General features: G+C 48.3%; 1 protein-coding gene across 2 annotated transcripts in view; it reads right to left on the bottom strand.

Annotated features, from left to right (window-relative positions):
- The window catches only part of CFAP77 (cilia and flagella associated protein 77), a 158,511-nt gene extending 138,910 nt beyond the window's left edge, over nt 1-19,601 (bottom strand). For both annotated transcript variants that reach the window (XM_064371729.1, XM_064371730.1), the window contains exon 1: nt 19,407-19,601. In XM_064371729.1, the coding sequence (XP_064227799.1) occupies nt 19,407-19,601 (195 nt within the window). The remainder of the gene's footprint in view (nt 1-19,406) is intronic.
- Nucleotides 19,602-19,916: the final 315 nt, after the last annotated feature.

Genomic DNA, 19,916 nt, shown 5'->3' with positions numbered 1-19,916 from the left:
AGGACTACAGGCGGGGACTACAGGCACCCGCCACCATGCCTGGCTAATTTTTATATTTTTAGTAGAGATGGGGTTTCAGCATGTTGGCCAGGCCGGTCTTGAACTCTTGACCTCATGATCTGCCCACCTTGGCCTCCCAAAGCGCTGGGATTAAGGCATGAGCCACCTGCCTGGCCAGAAAGGAGAGATTAAAGGTACCCTCATGTAGCTCTTTATTCCCTTACTCAGAAGAAAAACCACTAGTTTATCTCACTTTCCCATCTAGCCCACCTCTCCCCTGCAATGTCTAGCAGTGAGAGAAAAAACATCCACAAACATTTAAGGAATGGCAATTAAAAATGTAATACTCAACCAAGAAAAGCCAAACACTTGAGAAAAACCATTATCATGAAAGAAAGAAAACAAGACAGAGGCCCCCAGTTCAACATGAAGGGTGCCACTCTAGCAATTACCCTGTGACTCTTACGGAAACTCAGGAACCAGGACCCAAGCCCAAAGCAGTCACATGTGAATGAGACATGACAGAAGCCAATGGTCAGAGCTGGCCTGGTGGGACCCTGACCGACACCATCGCAGCCTGGTGATGCCAATGTACACAGAGAAGGGGACGCTCCAAAGCTCTGACTGTGCCCTGAAGGCCTTGAGACCTGGGTGTGTGCCCTAGTCTCAACACCCAGAACTATGGATGGCAAGAGAACGGCCCCTGCCTCTGCCCCTCCCCAGCTGTTTGGAAGGAGCCTCGTTGCCAGGGTAATCTAGGTGTGTTTTTTTCCTTGAAGTTATTAAGAATCTAATGCTTTAGCATATTATTCATTAAACCTCATCAGTTATGGTTCCTAAAATTTTCTATATTTTTATGGACAAGATAGACACTGCTAAGGTAGTTTTCTATATTTTCTTTTAGTTCTTTTTTAAAAAAAATTTCTTTTTTTTAAAAAGAATCTAATGTTCTGGCCTGGTGCAGTGGTTCACACCTATAATCCCAGCACTTTGAGAGCCCAATGCAGGAGGACTGTTTGAACCCAGGAGTTCGAGACCAGACTGGGTAACACTGCAAGACCCTGTCTCTATTAAAAAAAAATATTTAGGCCGGGCGCGGTGGCTCAAGCCTGTAATCCTAGCACTTTGGGAGGCCGAGGCGGGTGGATCACGAGGTCAAGAAATCGAGACCATCCTGGTCAACATGGTGAAACCCCGTCTCTACTAAAAATACAAAAAATTAGCTGGGCATGGTGGCGCGTGCCTGTAATCCCAGCTACTCAGGAGGCTGAGGCAGGAGAATTGCCTGAATCCGGGAGGCGGAGGTTGCGGTGAGCCGAGCTCACGCCATTGCACTCCAGCCTGGGTAATGAGCGAAGCTCCGTCTCAAAAAAAAAAAAAAAAAAATATTTAAATTAGCTGGGCATGGTGGCACATGCTCCTGTGGTCCCAGCTACTCAAGAGGCTGAAGTGGGAGGCTCACTTGAGCCCAGAAGGTCAAGGCTGCAGTGAGCTATGATTGTACCACTGCACTCCAGCCTGGGTGACAAAGCAAAACCCCATCTCAGAAAAAAAAAAAAAGAATCTAATACTCAACAAACTTGAGCCGTGGGGTCAATGGAGAATGTTAGAGGTTGAACTCTGTCTCTTCAAAATTCATACACTGAAGACCTAACTCCTAGTACCTGAGAATGTGACTTCATTTGGAAATAGGGTCATTGCCAAGATAACTTATTAATTATGAGGTGATGCTGCAGGAGACAATTGTCCTTATAAAAAAAAGGAATTTGGACATAGACACCTTTACAGGCAGAATGTCATGGGAACATAATGAGAGCCATCCACAAGCCAAGAGAGAGGCCTGGAACAGATCCTTTCCTCACAGCTCTCAGGAGGAACCAGCCCTCTGATGCCTTGGTTCTAGACTTTGGCCTCCAGAACTCTGAGAGAATAAATACTGTCATTTTTGGGGTTTTTTTGTTTGTTTTGTTTTTTGTTTGTTTGTTTTTTGAGATGGAGTTTTGCTCTTCTCGCCCAGGCTGGAGTACAGTGGCGTCATCTTGGCTCACTGCAACCTCTGCCTCCCCGGTTCAATCAATTATCCTGTCTCAGCCTCCCAAGTAGCTGGGATTACAGGTGCACACCACCACACCCGGCTGATTTTTGTATTTTTGATCAGGCTGGTCTCGAACTCCTCACCTCAGATGATCCACCTGCCTCAGCCTCCCAAAGTACTGGGATTACAGGCATGAGCCACCATGCCCAGCCCATTTTGTTTTTATTTTTTTGAGATAGAGTCTCACTCTGTTGCCCATGCTGGAGTGCAGTTGCGTGATCTTGGCTCACTGCAACCTCCACCACCCAGGTTCAAGTGATTCTCATGCCTGAGCCTCCCAAGTAGCTGAGATTACACCACACCCAGCCAAAATATCGGTTTTTAAGCCACTTGTGTGGTCATTCATTATGCAGCTCTAATACAGAGGGCAAAGCCACTAGACCCAAGAAGGACGAAGAAGTCTTAGTGAAGTGGGTGGGACAGAGGCTGGGCTGGGCATGGTGGGAATTACTGGATGGCCAAGGAAGGCATGGCCAGGGTGAAAAAGCAGAGCATTGGTGCTGAGAAGGAGGCTGTGAATGGGCTGTAGGAACACCCTATTACTTTATTGCAGGAAAGAAAAACTTCTTCACCCAGATAGAGGAGAGAGGAACTGGTTCTGGCCCAAATCTGGCCCACCTGTGTCTTAAAATGCATTCTCTCCAGACCAGAAATAACTCCGCTGCAGGCTTCTTATATTGATAAATTCATCCTATTATTAGGCAGTGTCTTCTTTATATTTAGATTAATAACCACATAATGATCACCTTTGCTGATTTAGATCGTGTCATTTTAAGGAATTACGGTTGAGATCCATCTTCTCTTTCTCCATTGCCTCTGCCCTCCCTGAATTATTCCTGAGGAAGAAACCAATTAATAGTAGCTTGACTGCTGTAATGCAGGCTGCTCGACAATGTAGCGGTGCCTAATGGAGTTTTAATTTCCCCATGGTGAGTCAATATTTGCTCTAAGAAAGAAAAATGTCACCATAAACCACTGCCCCAAATGAATTTGGTAGCACAGAGGGTGAGAGAGTCTTCTCTTTTAGGCAAACAGTGATGGAAAGTGGGTACGGGGGTGGGGGGACCTCACTCTGCACACTCAGGGCTGCCTCAGGTTCCGCTGCTGCTTCCAACGATGATGGCTAATAAATATTTTGCTTTGCAAATGTGGATGACTGTCAGAAACTCACCCACAGTTTAAAGGGTCTGCAACAGAGTCATTATAATATAGAAGAGGAACAATTTATTCCAGCCTTTTAATAACTGGCGGGGAACAGGGAGGGGGGAATGTGACATTAGCCCTCCCTGTTTAAAGTCATTACGGTTCTTTCTTATTTCCCCCAACTTGGGCTGCAGGTGGAAACAGGAACCTACTTTAAAAAAAATGTATTAGACTTTTCGGGATCATGCAAAGAAATAAAGTTCTGCAATCTTCTCTCTCATAATAAGTCTGTCCAGAAATGATGCTGCTCATTCTGTTGAAAGATAGTTTCATTTCCGAACTCAAAATTGGTATGAAAAATTTGCCTTGCCAAATGAACATTGTATACTGAACTTGTCAAATCCTTTCTCCTGACACAAATAAAAGATAACATTGGGTGGCAGCATGTAAAACAGCTCTGACAAGATAGCAAAGGGAAACAAAGAAATATACATATTTTGATTCTCTCTGTTTTAGAAGCTGGGGGGAGGAGGGTGGGGGGGGTCCCAGCAGAATGACTGGCCGGCTTGTGAATGCTTCAGGTAACAATTGAACAAGTCACTTTCATGTAGATTTTCAATGGTATAATGACCCGGTTTCCAATTAGCCAAAACATGACAAAATCTCAACTTTTATAGCAGCAAAAGCTGCCAGGGAGAGGGCCGTCTGAGTGACAAGGCTCTTCATTCAAAAGTTTACGGCACACGGTGTGGCTGTAATTACTAGTTCTAACACAGTGGGAAATTATTCTGTGTGTGTTTAAAAATAAATAAGGTAAATGATCACCCTTTCATTAGATCTGTACTCATATCATGTAAGTGACTTTTTTTTCCTATTAAAATTGTTGATTGAAGGCCGTTAGCTGTTTATCAGCTCAAAATTACATTTCTGCTCTCTTAGGGGCTGCCGCCTTTAAAAATCACACTCGGAGCCTAGTTAGTAACAAGAAAAGACTCCTAAAACTGCAATTTCAGGGGGAGGAAAAAAACACAAGCAAGAAACCCAGATTGCACCTTCACATCCCCAAAGGCATCACGCTTCTTTGTTCTGCTAAGAAAAATTAACCTCAATCTCAGCTCGGGGTCCCTAGATTGATTACCATAGTCATTTAAATACTGTAATCTCATTTTCAGCATGGGGATAAGGAGGGGGGAGCACTGAGAGAGGGGATTGGGGAGCGAGGCTGGAGAGAGAAAGAGAGCAAAGGAGTGGGGGAGGAGAAAACAGAATAAATTATCTGACAAAGGGAATCGGGCCTTTCTGCTCACAGAGCCTATTTCGGATCCTTCCACTTGATTGGAAAAGTTGATGAAGTTTAAATGAAGCAGAATTAGAACCTCAGGCCGCTGAGTATTGACGGGGGCGACGCAAGAATGTGCAATTCAATAGCCCCGGCTTCGGCAGAAAACAAGGGAACGGCCTAAATGGTATAATCTTCAATCGAATCTAACATCCACACTGACAAGGCAGGGTAATGAGTTAGGCCAGATCAGGCCTGTTGGTTAAAGAAATTAATCCCTCCCGCCGCCCTGAGCCGGGCTTTGATGCCTATTGTGTGGGCCCCAGTCCCAGTCTATCTAAATGCTAACTAACTGCGAGGGTGAGCGGGACTGTGCTTTTCATTGCTGGCGCTAATCTGATAACAATTTGCTCTCTCTGATTAGGGAGGTGGGGAGAAGAAGGGAGCCTTGGCTGGGAGAAGAGGAGGGGAGCCTTTCCTTTGAAAAGGGGGAGGCCCCTTTGCTCAGCCTCGATGGAGGTTTTGCCCCCCAGCCATCATGGCTCCCCGGCCGGCAGATACACGTTTGGAATAACCTGAAATCTGACTTCCATGGGAAACCTGGTATCCATGCGTCCTTATGCCACGTGTCTTCTTTAAACTTACAAGTGGTAACACCTAGGCCGGGCGTGGTGGCTCATGCCTGTAATCCAAGCACTTTGGAGTTCAAGGTGGGCGGATCACCCGAGGTCGGGAGTTCAAGACAAGTGGTAACACCTAAAGTGCCGGCTCCTTGAGCAGTCCTCACCTGATCCCAGCATCCCTTTCCCAGGAACCTCCTCTGCCGCCTTTTTCACAGCGAGCTTCCTCCAGACTTCCCCTGAAAACATACCCAAGTTCAAGACGGCCAATTTCTCAGCTCGTCTGGCCATTGTGTACACCTGTCCTTCCTCCTCAGCCCTCCAGCAACTCCACAGGTCTTTCTGGACCAGGACAGGCCAGGGCTGCTCCCTCCTCCTCTTTTTTTTTTTTTGTGAGATGGAGTCTCGCTCTGTCACCTAGGCTAGAATGCAATGGCCCGATCTCGGCTCACTCCAACCTCCACCTCCCACGTTCAAACGAGTCTCCCACCTCAGCCTCCTAAGTAGCTGGGATTACAAGCATGCACCACCATGTCCATCTAATTTTTGTATTTTTAGTAGAGACGGGGTTTCACCACGTTGGTCAGGTTGGTCTAGAACTTCTGACCTTGTGATCCATCCGCCTCTGCCTCCCAAAGTGCTGGGATTATATACGTGAGCCACCGCACCTGGTCCCTAACTCTTTTTTAACAGCCATGGACGTCTTGGCTGCATTGATTTCAGCCTTGTGCAGTCAACTTCTGGCGGTAGGTGCATGTGTGTGATTCGACTTTTCTGCCCAACTAGACTGTAAGGTCCTTGGAGAACAGAAAACACATCCCCAGATGAGCTTGACACTTCAGATGGATATAGACGCAGATGATAAGCACATGGCTTAACTGGATTCTTCTCTCCCATCAGGACAAAGGGGTCTCCCAGGGTAATGGACAGTGTGGCATAACATGTAGGAAACTCGACATGTTATGGACTCACTCAGGTCACGCTGCAAGCCCCAATCCTGCCATTTACCCTTCATGTGACCTTGGGCATGTTTCTGAGTCTTTCTGGGCTCACAACATGGACTTTGCAGAGTTGAGATAACATATGTAAAAGATCTGGCATTTGGCCAGGTACTCAACAAGTGATGGCCACTGCTGCCACTAAGCTCTTTAGATCTGCACAGCAGCTCTGAGGTTATGACCTCAGTCTTTGGGGTGACAGACCTGGTGGGAAGCCTGGCTCCTCCAGGTATAAGCTGGATGACTGTGGGCAATCTGTGTAACCTTCATAAGCCTCGGCTTCTGCATCTGTAAAATGGGAACGATAGTCATCCGGTGTTAGGATTGTTATGCAGATGTAAGGGGAGGCACAGAGAGAGCACATGGCACAGAAGGCAGCTGCTGTCAGCGGGCACGGTGGGGGGTCAGCTGGTCAAATGGTCTCCAGCCAGGAGCCTCCTAGAAACCCAGACTCCAGCTTCAGCCTCCTCCTCATGCTCCCACTCCAGGAGGAGTCAGGTCCATGAGCATCCTGCCAGGTGATCCTGGGAAGATCTCCCCAGGAAGCAAGCGGCTGCCTAAGAAAAGACAGAGCTTTCAGGTTCGCCCAACAGGCACTTTCCTTTTAGAGGGGGAGTTTTTCAAAGACTTGCTTAAACCTCTGAATTTATGCCCACTGGGTGCCTACAGAGACAGCAAAATCTTCAGTGATGGTTTGTAAAGGTTTTGGAGGCAGCTGCGAAGCCCAGCACTCAGCCCTAAGGGACCCCTCAGAATTGCTCTGGCAGGTTCCCTCAAACGACTCGGTGAAAATACACAGCGCGGCAGACTTGGGCTCGTGTAACTTACAAAAAGTAAACAAATTATAGTCACTAACCCTAAACCAGCCTGGAGGCACACATGCTGCCATCTGTGCCCAGCCCGGGTAGGGACCAGGATGCAACTAACAGGTCCATCCCAGCTGTCACACCGCAGCACGCAGCAGCCGAGGGTGGAGCCCTTTGTCGGCCTGTTGTCACCTTCAGTACAGGGAGGGAGGTGCGGTTCCCGCCGCCTGTTGCTGGTTTCTGGACCTGTCTCTCAGCCCTTTGTACTCTGTTAGGTGTCTTCCCCCTGCTTTGACCCCTGCAGGTGTCCCTGGCCTCTGACTTCCTGCCCAGCCTCACCTGCTGCTTCACTGCAGCCCCCCGGCCCTCTTTGTACAAAGCTCCAGGCTCCTTTTTGCTTTGGGTCTTCTCAAATCTCCTATTTTGCCTGGAACGGTCTCGTCCCACTGCCCACCCGAACACGGACACATACACACTCTACTTCCAGCACCTCTTCACTGACTGGGACCCCTCAGCTCGAAAGGCTGGGCTAAAACGCAGCATCCATGCCGTCCTCCAGGTGGGACTTCCCTAGCCTCTGAGCGCCCTGCACTCGACACCAGCCTGGCCAACATGGTGAAACCCTCGTCTCTACTAAAAAGACAAAAATTAGCTGGCCGTGGTAGTGCATGCCTGTAATTCCAGCTACTTGGGAGCCTGAACAGAAGAATCACTTGAACCTGGGTGGCGGAGCTTGCAGTGAGCTAAGATCGGGCCATTGCACTCCAGCCTGGGCGACAAGGGCGAAACTCTGTCTCAAAAAAAAAAAGGGAAGGCCACCTGCTGGCAGGGACTAAGACTGTCCTATCCACTGAGGTGTTCCCCAAGGCCCAGCACACATAACAGCTCCTCAATAAACATTTTGCAAATGAGCAAATGAAAGATGGGAGAGAAGCCCTTCAGGTGTGCAGAATCAAGGTTTAGAAACATCTAGCAACTCACTCAAGGTTTCAGAGCCAATGAGAGTGTGCAGTAGACTGAACGCCTCACCGTGGTGCCAGCGCTCCATGTGCCTGGCCTGTGGGAACTGTGCAACGCTTAGTGAACAAATGAATGAATGACTGAATGTCACGAAGCCTGGGCAAGAACCGAGGATCCTCAGGTCTAACGGTCTAGAGTGCAGCCCCCCAAACTCCAGCCCTGAAGACCACGCTATCCCTCTTCCTGGGAAGCTTTTCCTCTCCCAGAGTTGATTTACCATGAAACTAGTGAACTTTACCTTTGGGATCACTCTCCAGCACAGGGCCCATTCCAAGGCTTGGGACTTAATTTTCAAAATTATTTGTAATTTTGCCTTCTGTTTCTTAAAGAGGGATCCCAAAATTGCATAAACTTTAAGCCCAACAAAACCTGGATCTCCCTCTGCCCCCACCTCTTCAGTTCCCCACACATACTCCCTAATCTTTGTGTCAAGACTCAGCCCAGGCCGGGCGCAGTGGCTCACACCTGAAATCCCAGCACTTTAGGAGGCCGAAGCAGGCAGATCACCTCAGGTCAGGAGTTCGAGGCCAGCCTGGCCAACGTGGTAAAACCCCATCTCTATTAAAAATACAAAAAGTAGCCAGGTGCAGTGGCAGGCACCTGTAATTCCAGCTACTCAGGAGGCTGAGGCAGGAGAATTGCTTGAACCTGGGAGGCGGAGGTTGCAGTAAGCTGAGATCTGAGATCATGCCACTGCACTCCAGCCTGGGCAACAGATCAAGACTCTGTCTCAAAAAAAAAAAAAAAAAGACTCAGCCCAAGCCATCAGCCTATGAAAGCTTTCCTCTTCTCCTCTCGTCCAGGTAAAGATGGAGCTGCCCTCAGCTCTGGGCATGGATCCTGTCCAGACAGCTGCAGCCACATCTGTACCACTTTGCTGTTGATTTTCATCTATGTCTGCTTCTGCCTGCTAAATTGTAAGCTCTTCAAGGACAAGCCTATATCCGGGTGTGTTTACCCCTGTATCATTGGTGCCTGGCACTGTGGCTGGTATGTACTCAAAAAATGTCTGTTAATTAAAGCAGTGAGTGAATCAATGCACAGAATCATAGAGCTGTTGTTCTGTTCTTTTTTTTTTTATGTTTTTGAGACAGAGTCTCACTCTGTCGCCCAGGCTAGAGTGCAGTGGCACAATCTCAGCTCACTGTAACCTCCGCCTTCTAGGTTCAAGTGATTCTCCTGCCTCAGCCTCCTGAGTACCTGGGATTACAGGTGTGCACCACCACACCCAGCTAATTTTTTTTTTTTTTTTTGTATTTTTAGTAGAGACAGGGTTTTACCATGTGGGCCAGGCTGATCTTGAACTCCTGGCCTCAAGTGATCTGCCTACCTTGGCCTCCCAAAGTGCTGGGATTACAGGTGTGTCTATTCCTGCTGAGAACACCTTGCTCATTCCAGGTGATGCGCCTTTGCTCCAGGTGTCCCCTTCCTGTCCTGTTCCCCCAGTGGAATCCAGCCCATCCTACAGGCCCAGCACAACCTCACCAGCTCTCTGAGCTGCCTGGAAAGCCCCGACACTGCTCTTGCCTCAACTCTTAAATGTGGCATTCTGGCCTCTCATCACCTCTCTTTCCTTTTTATTTTCTCTTATTTTTGAGGCAGGGTGTTGCTCTGTCACCCAGCCTGGAGTACAGTGGTGTGATCATAGCTCACTGCAGCCTCAACCTCCCGGGCTCAGGCAATCCTTCTGCTTCAGTTTCCTGAGTAGCTGAGACTACAGGTGCACACTACCACACCCAGCTAATTGTTTTAAATTTTGTGGATGCCAGGTCTCATTATGTTACCCAGGCTGGTTTCAAACTCCTGGGCTCAAGCAATCCTCCTGCCTCAGCCTTCCAAAGTACTGGGATTATAGGTGTAAGTCACTGCCCCTAGCCACCCACCTTTAATAACTAACGGGTTTTAATGTGCAAAGTCTGGTTCTCCCTGATCAGACTACAACTTCTTGGAAACAAAGTCTTCAATCGCTTGTGTTTCCTACGGTCCCTTGCACATTGTAGGTGTTCAATAAATATTTGCTCATTGGCCGATGGGCTCATTAGCAGTCTTAAAGGCAGACACCAAAAAAAAAAAGGCCAACATCTTGGCTCTTAAAGATCTCCTAGGAGGCAGATGGAAAATATAAATGCAATTCTACATAATGGGAACATTTTGATGGCATTTTAATGCGGTGACACAGCCAAACTCACTATTGTTCGGTAAAATTAACTAATAAGGCTGCTAGCAAATTTTCTAATTCCCTCCACAGAAATGCTGTGGCCGAAACATCGCCTCCCTCATTGCCTTTTGGGGGCCCCATCGTTGTGGGAGGCTGTGACACCCGAGCTTTGGCTCACTAGGGCTGTTTCTCTGATGCCATGGCCCGGCTTAGCCACCACACTACTGGTTACAAACAGCCAGCCACCTGGCAGCGGTGTGGCCTCTCACTAATGGCACACATACCTTGAAATCAAAGAGTTCTGAGTCTCCACTTCCATTCTTCTGGACAAACACAAAGGATTTCGATCCACACAAAGAAATTTATCTTGTATGCTTCTGAGTTCACTGGCCTCCCAAATATGTATTGTTTGGTTCATATAAAAGATCAAAAACCCCTCTTTTTGGCTCATTATGTGTTTTCTGCAATCCTTTTGGTGGCCATTCTGTCTCCTGTGTGCTACTCATGTTGACCTTTCTGTTCACTGACCCATGTCTGTCAGTCTCTTGCCCAAACCCTGATGTGCCTTTAAATGATTATAGGTGGAAAAATACAGCTGTTTTCTTTATAAAGCATATTTATTTGCTTCCCTGAAATGCTGTATTTAGTGTCACAATGAGAGCATGAAGTCTGTGATGGGGCCCTGGCCCACTGTGAGTTTAATTTCTGGTGTACTAAATCAATTTTGTTTTAAATCTTAGATTAGTTCATGCTGAGGAAAACCAAACGGAACACTTGGAAGTTGGTGCACCAGGGAAACAAAGCTTGTCTACCGGTCAGTGATTACTCAACAAATCGGCCCCTTTGCTAATTAGTTTATCTAATGAATTATTGAGCCACACTGTATGGATTGCTGGAAACGCTTTTTAGTTTTTTAAACGACAACATGGGTGAGGCTAGAGATTGACAAGTCTCAGAAAAAAGCTAGCAAACTTATGTAAGCTGCGCTCAGGGAAAGGAAACGGATTCAAAGAGGGGAATTTTAAATAGCCGTAACATGTATGGGAGGAAGACAATCAGAAGCAAACAATGGGTAGAGAAGCAATTAAAACCAAACTGTCTTCTGTCTAGAGTCTTTGCATTAGGCTTCAAGAGACCATGAACCATGGGTGAAGGATAACGGAGTTCCCACGTCTGCTTTATGTCTCCTGGTTCGGGGCCTCTCAGCCCTGGCACTATGGATATTTGGGGCTAGAGAATTCCTTGTTTTGGGGTGGGGAGGCACTGTCCTGTGTATAGCAGGACGCGGAGCAGCATCTCTGGCCTCTGCCCACCAGATGCCACTAGGACCCCCTCCCCAGGTGTAATAACCAAAAACGTCTCTAGACATGGCCCAATGTTCCCTGGGTAGCAAAATTGCCACCCTCAATTAAGAACTCCTGGCCTCATCAGGTGGATCACCTGAGGTCAGGAGTTCAAGACCAGCCTGACCAACATGGAGAAACCCCATCTCTACTAAAAATATAAAAATTAGCCGGGCATGGTGGCACATGCTTGTAATCCCAGCTACTCAGGAGGCTGAGGCAGGAGAATCGCTTGAACCCAGGAGGCAGAGGCTGCAGTGAGCCAAGATCGTGCCATTGCACTCCAGCCTGAGCAACAAGAGAGAAACTCTGTCTCAAAAAAAAAGGGCCGGGCACAGTGGCTCACGCCTGTAATCCCAGCACTTTGGAAGGCCGAGGCAGGTGGATCACAAGGTCAAGAGATCAAGACCATCCTGGCCAACATGGTGAAACCTTGTCTCTATTAAAAATATAAAAATTAGCCGGGCATGGTGGCACATACCTGTAGTCCCAGCTACTTAGGAGGCTGCGGCAGGAGAATCACTTCAACCCTGGAGGCGGAGGTTGCAGTGAGCTGAGATCATGCCACTGCACTCCAGCCTGGCAACAGAGCAAGACTCCGACTCAAAACAAACAAAACACTCCTGGCCTCGTTCCACGATGCCATAATCTCTTCCATCATATAATATCTCATTTGAATCCAACCACATTACAACCTCGAGATGTAGGTGGGGTAGGTCTTAGTACGCAAGCTCTCCAAATGAGGAAACTCAAGCTGAGAAATTAAACCACTTGCCCAAGAACCCTCAAATGTAAGCTCGGCATGAGTGCTAGAAATTGGATGGCTTCACTCTCAACTAGGGCACGCCCATCTGCCCCAGGGTACATGGCCACAGGAAACATGAGATGAGGTGGGTGACAGTATTTTTCAGTGAGTACAGAAAGGGGGAAAAATGTAAGCAGTTAGGTGGATTTGTCTCATTCTCCATTTAAGTTCAGATGTTTAAGGTTTACTTAAAGTCAGTTGCTGAGGCCAATAAGGAAGCTTTGAGAAGCATAAATATCTGGACTCGGGATAGTGGAAAATAACAAAATGCTCAACTATTAAGCTCTCTCCTGGGCCAGATCCTGCCTGCATGTCCCACTGAATCCTCAAAACTCTCCCATGCTGGGGTGCTACTACCATTCCATTTTAAAGTAGGGGAAACTGAGGCTTAAAGGATGAGTAGCCTCACTCGGATAGCAGAGCCAGTAAGTACAGAGTGAGGCAGAACTCACGCTGGGATCTGTTTGCTCCAAAGCCGGGCATCTACGCCACTCTGCTGGCCTTCCTCTCTGCTGAACTAGCTGCAGTTTGCTATCTGCCTGGGCAACCAGCCTATTTCTATATCTTTTGTGGTTGTGTTTAAACAAAAGCTGCAGGCTGGAATCATTTTAACAGCCCTCCTCATTTAGACTGTGGTCCTCACATACGGATGCAGGAACTTGAAGGAAGATTCCAGGGACAATTTTATTTAAAGTCGAATCATTTCCAACGACCAACGAATGCTGGCATTTTAAGAAACTAATACAAAAGGTCAGCTGGGTGCGGTGGTTCACACCTGTAATCCCAGCACTTTGGAGGCCAAGGCAGGCAGATTACTTGAGGTTAGGAGTTCGAGACCAGCATGACCAACACAGTGAAACCCCGTCTCTACTAAAAATACAAAAATTAGCCAGGCATGGTGGTGTATGCCTGTAATCCCAGCTACTCAGGTGGCTGAGGCAGGAGAATCGCTTGAACCCAGGAGGTGGAGGCTGCAGTGAGCCAAGATCACACCACTGCACTCCAGCCTGGGCAACAGAGTGAGATTCTGTCTCAAAAAAAAAAAAAAGAAAGAAAGAGGCCAGGCGCGGTGGCTCATGCCTGTAATCCGAACTTTGGGAGGCTGAGGTGGGTGGATCACCTGAGGTCGAGAGTTTGAGACCAGCCTGACCAACATGGAGAAACCCTGTCTCTACTAAAAAAATACATACAAAATTAGCAGGGCATGGTGGTGCGTGCCTGTAATCCCAGTTACTTGGGAGGCTGAGGCAGGAGAATTGCTCGAACCCAGGAGATGCAGGTTGCGATGAACGGAGATGGCACCATTGCACTTCAGCCTGGGCAACAAGAGCAAAACTCAGTCAAAAAACAAAAAACGAACGAATACAAAAGATCAGATGAGAAGCACTCAACAGTTTAGTACAGGCTAAAATCAACCAGACACTGGATGAGTGTGACTGTGTGCCTTCCCTTGCTTTTGCCCAGCCAACCTTAGTCTTGAAGCAGGCGTGAGAGCCCAACAGATGGGTCTAAGGTTTAACAACAGCCTAGGTCGCAGAAACCATTGCAAAGCCTTCTGCACACTGTCCTACTCTAACAGATTCACTCAGCCTCAAAGTCTTATGCTTGGTTATAATCGTCATTGTCTGTGACACATTTACAAGCACTCTACACACAAACACAGAGCTAACACCCCAAAACTAGCAAACTCCAAGCATAGCTCACATGATGGTGGTCTCCACTGTTAGCATTTCATATAAATTACATTTAACTGTATTGATTTTTTATTAAACTTTAAAGACGCATTTTCTTAAAAGGCTTTTTGAATCAGACATTTTATGAGACCTCCAATGCTCCTGAAGACCACAGAACAGTTTGCAAACCACTGCAATAGAAAATGGGGTTTTGGCCAGGCACGGTGACTCATGCCTGTAATCCCAGCACTTTGGGAGACCGAGGTGGGCGGATCACAAGGTCAGGAGTTCAAGACCAGCCTGGCCATAATGAAACCCTGTCTCTACTAAATAAAATACAAAAAATTAGCCAGGCGTGGTGGCGTGGACCTGTAGTCCCAGCTACTCAGGAGGCTGAGGCAGGGGAATCTCTTGAACTCAGGAGATGGAGGTTGCAGTGAGCCAAGATTGCACGACTGTACTCCAGCCTGGCAACAGAGCAAGACTCCTTCTCAAAAATAAATAAATAAATAAATAATGGGGTTTTGAAATTTCGTCCGCAAGGGGTCAGCTGTAAACGAAGGAAACTTTGTCTCTCAAAATAAGGAACAAGCAGGCAGAATTATACAGTGACCAACACTTGAGCCTGGAATGCTCTGGAAGGTGTGAGAAGGGACCTCTGATTAGTTCACTCTGGCCTCAGAATTCTTCCTGGAGAAATGGCCTTCCCACCACGCCACCGCAGTGTTCTGAGAGCCACGTAATGGGGAGGTGCTGAGTTCAACAGGAGGAACCCAAGTGCTGAGGTCCGCTCTTAATTAATGCTTCAGAGCCAAAGCACACCTTCTTCAGAGGGACAAAGAGGACAGCAGACTCCTCCGTCAGGGCAGCGGCTGCCCCACGGTGGTGACAAGCCAGTGGAGGGGACAGCTCGGCTTTCCGAAATGGCCATGGGGCTGGGCAGGGGGGTGAGTTTCCTGCCTCAGCCCGAGTCACTGAAGGATGTGCCTGGGCACCCGGAATCGGGAGGCTTTGATTTAAAAAGAAAAAAAAAGGGAAAAAGGACCAAGAAGGAGAGAGTCGCAAGGATGGATAAACCCACAGCACTCCCCAGAAAAATGAAACGGCCCACTGGCCCGCCAAGACGGGGCCATTAGGATGGGCAGCTCGATTTTTAATCCCTTCCTAAGGGTTTATTTTCTCCTATTACATTGTAATTGAATGTAAACGGATTGGAGCAATCAGGGGTATATTCTCCTCAACAATAAAGCTGCATGTAACATTTTCACATTGTACTCAAATGTAATAAAAATACTGACCCGCGCTGGGATATTTGTACGACTGCGCTTTTATCTGCTGGCCGTCTTTGTGTTGGTCTCTCTCCGTGCCTTTATGTTCGCCGGCATCAATATTTATTAGAGATGTTAAGCTATTAGTGGGCACGCTGTGGTTGCCTAATTCTGTAGAGCACCCAATTTGAACACACTGGCTCTAAATAAACGCTTCCTCGTGATGATCATGATAATGATCCCAGCAGCAGCACTGGGTCTTGTAAACTAGGACTCAAGTTGGGGTGAAAACCCACAAACATTTAGGGTCTGAGGAGGGCGGAACTGAGCTGAATGACCTTCCCGACTCTGCTTTTTCACTTTGCAAGGTCTGGTTCCAGGTCCCTGGGACCTGCCCTGAGCTCCCTTCCTGAAAATCTGAACTCTGCTGGGCAATGCAGCTCACTCAAAAACTTATGGGGGTGGGGACCCATCACAACGTCTGTCTTATTTGTGCATGCATGCTTGTGTGTATGTGTGTGTGTGTGTGTGTGTGTGTGTGTAACAATAAGAGCTAACATTTCCCAAGAGCCTTCCTTACGTCAGGTGCTGTGCTAAGCTGCCTGCCTCTGTGTGTTCATCTCTATCTGCATTTATAAATGTGTGTATATATACCATCTCCCCAGCTAAATAGTAAACGGTTAACTCCTGTGAAACGCAGCAACGCTGAATTCTAACCCCGTTTCTATGCCCCCAAGAAAGCTTAGGGTGGTGCTGCACACTTAGTAAACCTCCAACAAATATTTCTTGGCTGCAAAAAGTCCTAAGAAATCAGTAGAGCTCACTCTGGAAGGAACACTGAATGAAATGATACTGGAATCTGATTCATCTGTGAACACTTTTTGACGGCCTGCTATACAAGATGTTACCAACCTGAATTGTCATTGGTTAATTAACTGTATGTTGTGGCCAAAAGAACACGGGGCTGGAAGCCAGGAGAGACCTGAGTCTTATCCCCCTTCTGCCACCAGGTGAGGATAGCACCTCGGATGAGTCTGTTCCCTCCTGGGCCTTGATCTCCTCCAAAGAGGAGGTGGACTAGTTAGATATCTGTAAGATTCCTTCCAGCCCCAAAGGCTGTGTCTACTCTATGACTCTATTTTGCAAATGCATGCACTTCTTATTGGTGACATAAAACTGCACAGAAAAACAAAGCCAGTAAGAAATTATGAAAAAATCGGATGCCGCGATCATTTGCACTATTCCTAAGAGTGCTCGATTCCACAAATTCCACCCCTGTACATAGGCAGCCTCTCCAGGCTGACAGAAGATTCAAGGCTGTCAGGGGAGCAAACCAAACAGTCTCTCCCTATAATTGTATTGACAGGTTATCAGCTGAGTTCCGATGGCAGGAAAGGTGCCACCCTGACAGGTTTTGTGAAGGAGTCTTGAAGGCTATTGTAGCAGGATTCTATGTGGAGTCACAGAATTCTGGGGAAATGAGAATCAAGCAGGGAGAAGCTTGGTTCTTTCTCTATTTAATTTTATTCTTCCCAGAGAGTCACATTCGAAGGAAAACTGGCTAACTACACATCACTGCCTACACGAGAGCAGAAACCTTTTCTAATGGCAAATAGATACATCGTTTGTGGCCACATAAAGCACCGACTTGATTCAATCACTCCCATTAAATAACCAGTTGACTTGGTTTTAAATGAGGCAAATGGTTGTTGAGCATTTGTAAATACCTGCGTGGATGTCTCCGTTTTTCACTTTTCAGTTGGTTACTGTGGTATCCTGCAGACATGTTCTTGAATAACTGATTTGTACACAGCCTGGTAAATTCTATGGATGTGAAATAACACTGCTAGGTTTGTTCAGTCAGTGTTTTTACATTTTAATTTTAAAAAGATGCTGATCCTATTCATTGGAGAAAACGACGCAAGAAACAATCCCCCAATATGGTAGAATAAATGCCTATTTCTAAGGTGCCACAGTCTTCCAATACAGATGCACACCTTCAGGTTCAGACTTAGATAAAACCAAAATATGCTTTAGTTCTAATCACTCTCCTAAAGACACCAAGGCAGAATGCACTCCCAACCTCTACCACACACAGTGGGGAGGCACACACTACCACCGAGACGTGAAAATCCATGATGGTGAAACTGACATGCCACAGTGAAGAAATCCACAAGCCAAGCTCAGTAGAAATATCCCATAACATGAAAAGAAAAGCATCTTAAAGCTCTACAACCTCACATATTTTCCATTTTCTCTTTTTCCTTAAAGTTAAAAACCCCAAAGTTTTTTCATAATTAAAAAAAACTAATACAGGAAGCTGCTTAGAGTGGTAAAAATAATGCTGGGCTGGGAGTTAGTGAAGGTGGCTGCAAACCCAAGCTCTGCCAAAACCTTGAGCAAAAAAAACCCAACAGAGGTGGCCTCTGTGCTCATTTTGCAAAAGGGGTCTGGTAACAGTCAAGGTTCCCTCTTGTGGTCAATTTCTCTGCCAACTTTTATTTAGGTCAGGTTTTGACCTCTAAAGTTATAAGATAGTCTAATACTCTATGACATGGTAAATACTGAAAAGTGGACGTCGTCTTAACTGCCCCAGAAGGTACCTTACAGACCCTGAAGAACCCACGGAGGAAAGTCAGAGGTAAAGGCTGCCCCCTGGCGGCCCCTGATGGAAGCAAAGAACCCCAGGCTCCATCACCAGAGAGCGGGAGCCTAGACATGGGTCCCTGATGCTCGGCCATGGTCACCAGGGGCCAGGGCAGACCTACTCTGCATCTTGTGCCCTGAAGACAGAACCCCAGTCGCCGGTGAGTCATTTCCTGTACATTTTCCTAAGCTTGGGTTCAGAAATCAGGGATTGAATTGGTCCTGAAAGCTGTTCAGCTAGTGCCACCCAGAGGCCAAATGTTGTCCTTAATAGAGCTGGGTGGGGCGGGGGAAGCAAAAGGAAAAAGGAAAAGAAGAGGGAAATGTACACATATGTGTACATACATTTTACACATATGCACACGTATACATGACAGATGTAAACTATGCATATGGGTGCATACACAAATGCCTATATGCATGTATGTGTGTGTATGTACGTACCGCTCAGGTGGGCACCGCACCCTAATTCACCATGGAGAATAACTCCACACGCCCTCACTTTACCCTTCAGTAGGAAGAAATTGGCTCACCACTAACTACTTGAACAGCAACGACCTAACCTTAACGCAGATAGCCAGACGTGGCGGACGTGATTCTCTCCTTGATCCCAGGATAGTGAGCCCCCCCTGCCTGCCCTGCCTGTCCACGGAGAGTGGCTCTTCTCACCTAGAAGTGAAGGACCTTGTTCCACTTTGGGAGGGGAGGGGCTGAGAAAGGGGCCTTATTCGATGGAAAGGCACGAGTGTGGTAAGCCAGCCCTCCTCTGCGGGACATAGTTTAGGGAAGGCAATGTTGCCAGGAACCAATTAACTCAGTTAATTCTAGCAAGGGTTCCCTTTTCCCGAAAACAAAAACAAACCGCCACCACCACCTCTGAGCTCTACCCGGCGCCTGGCGGTCACACAAATAATTGTTGCTGAATCCACCGCTACCACCTGCGCCTTCCACTCCCGCACCTGGGACGCGGAGCGCATTTTTAAAGGCTCACTGCCCTCCAGTGGCGAAAGATAAATTCGCCCCGAGGCTTGTGATTTGGGTAAGAATGAGTGTGATTGGACAGAAATGAACTTACGACGTGTACTTCCGGACAGACTCGGAGCCCCCGCTGCGTAGACGTTGCCCAGGCTTGCAGGGGAACCGGAGAGGCGGACTTTAGCCTGGGAGGGCTGGCAGCCAGGACTTAGGCTGGGTGTATGCAATCTGTCACCCTATGGGTTCACTCTGTGGGAAACCACAGCAGCCCCCCACTGCAGCCTTACCCCTTGTCAGGCGCTGTCCTGGGGTTCCACAGAAATTACCCTATTCAATCTTCCCCATCAGTCCCTTTAGTGATGCCATTATCATCCCATTTTGAGGATGGGGAAACCGAGGCTCAGAGAGGCGACGCGACCGGCACGGGGGTCCAGGCCTGTCTGTACCAGAGCTGGAGCTTCCCGCTCTGCGCTCGGACCCGGGGCCGCGGGGCCAGGGCGCGGAGGGTGGGGACCCCCAGCGGCGCGGGTGCCCTGAGCCGGCGAGCGCGAAAGCGAGGTGAGCGTGGGGTGCTCACCTTGACGATGAGCGGGTTCTGAAACATGGAGTCCCGCACGACCCCCAGCCGCTCGTTCTCCATGCCGGGACGGATGTCGGCCACGGTCAGGGGCCGCCGCGGGGGCGGGCAGATCTGGCTGACCGTGCGGCGCACAGGCTGCTGCTGCTCCTTCCATCGCGTGAGGTCCTGGCGGGAGCTCCTGGCCTCTGGCATCCCTGGGGGCTCCGGGGAGCCGGCCTGAGGGCTGGGTCAGGCGCGCTTCCCCACGTCGGGGCCAGCCGGGAGCTCCGAGGCTCCTGCCTCGCGATCTGGGCCGCACCACCGGGACCCTGCGGGGGGGGGGACTCGGATGCCGGAACCACTCCGGAGCCAGGTACGCCCCCCACCACGCCGGGCCCTCGTTGCAAGGAGCCCTGAAGCCCTGCGGAAGCCCCACCGGATCCTCAGGACGTCTCCTGGGCTTCGTGCTGCGAACTGGGAGAGGAAAGAAAATCAAGGCCACCCCTGGAGGACGATTGCAACGGCCCG

The sequence above is a fragment of the Aotus nancymaae genome, unplaced genomic scaffold (genome assembly GCF_030222135.1).
Source record: "Aotus nancymaae isolate 86718 unplaced genomic scaffold, 86718_ANA_hifiasm-v0.15.2.pri h1tg000158l, whole genome shotgun sequence".
NCBI classification, from domain to species: Eukaryota; Metazoa; Chordata; class Mammalia; order Primates; family Aotidae; genus Aotus; species Aotus nancymaae.
This window is presented reverse-complemented; position numbering and strand designations above follow the sequence as displayed.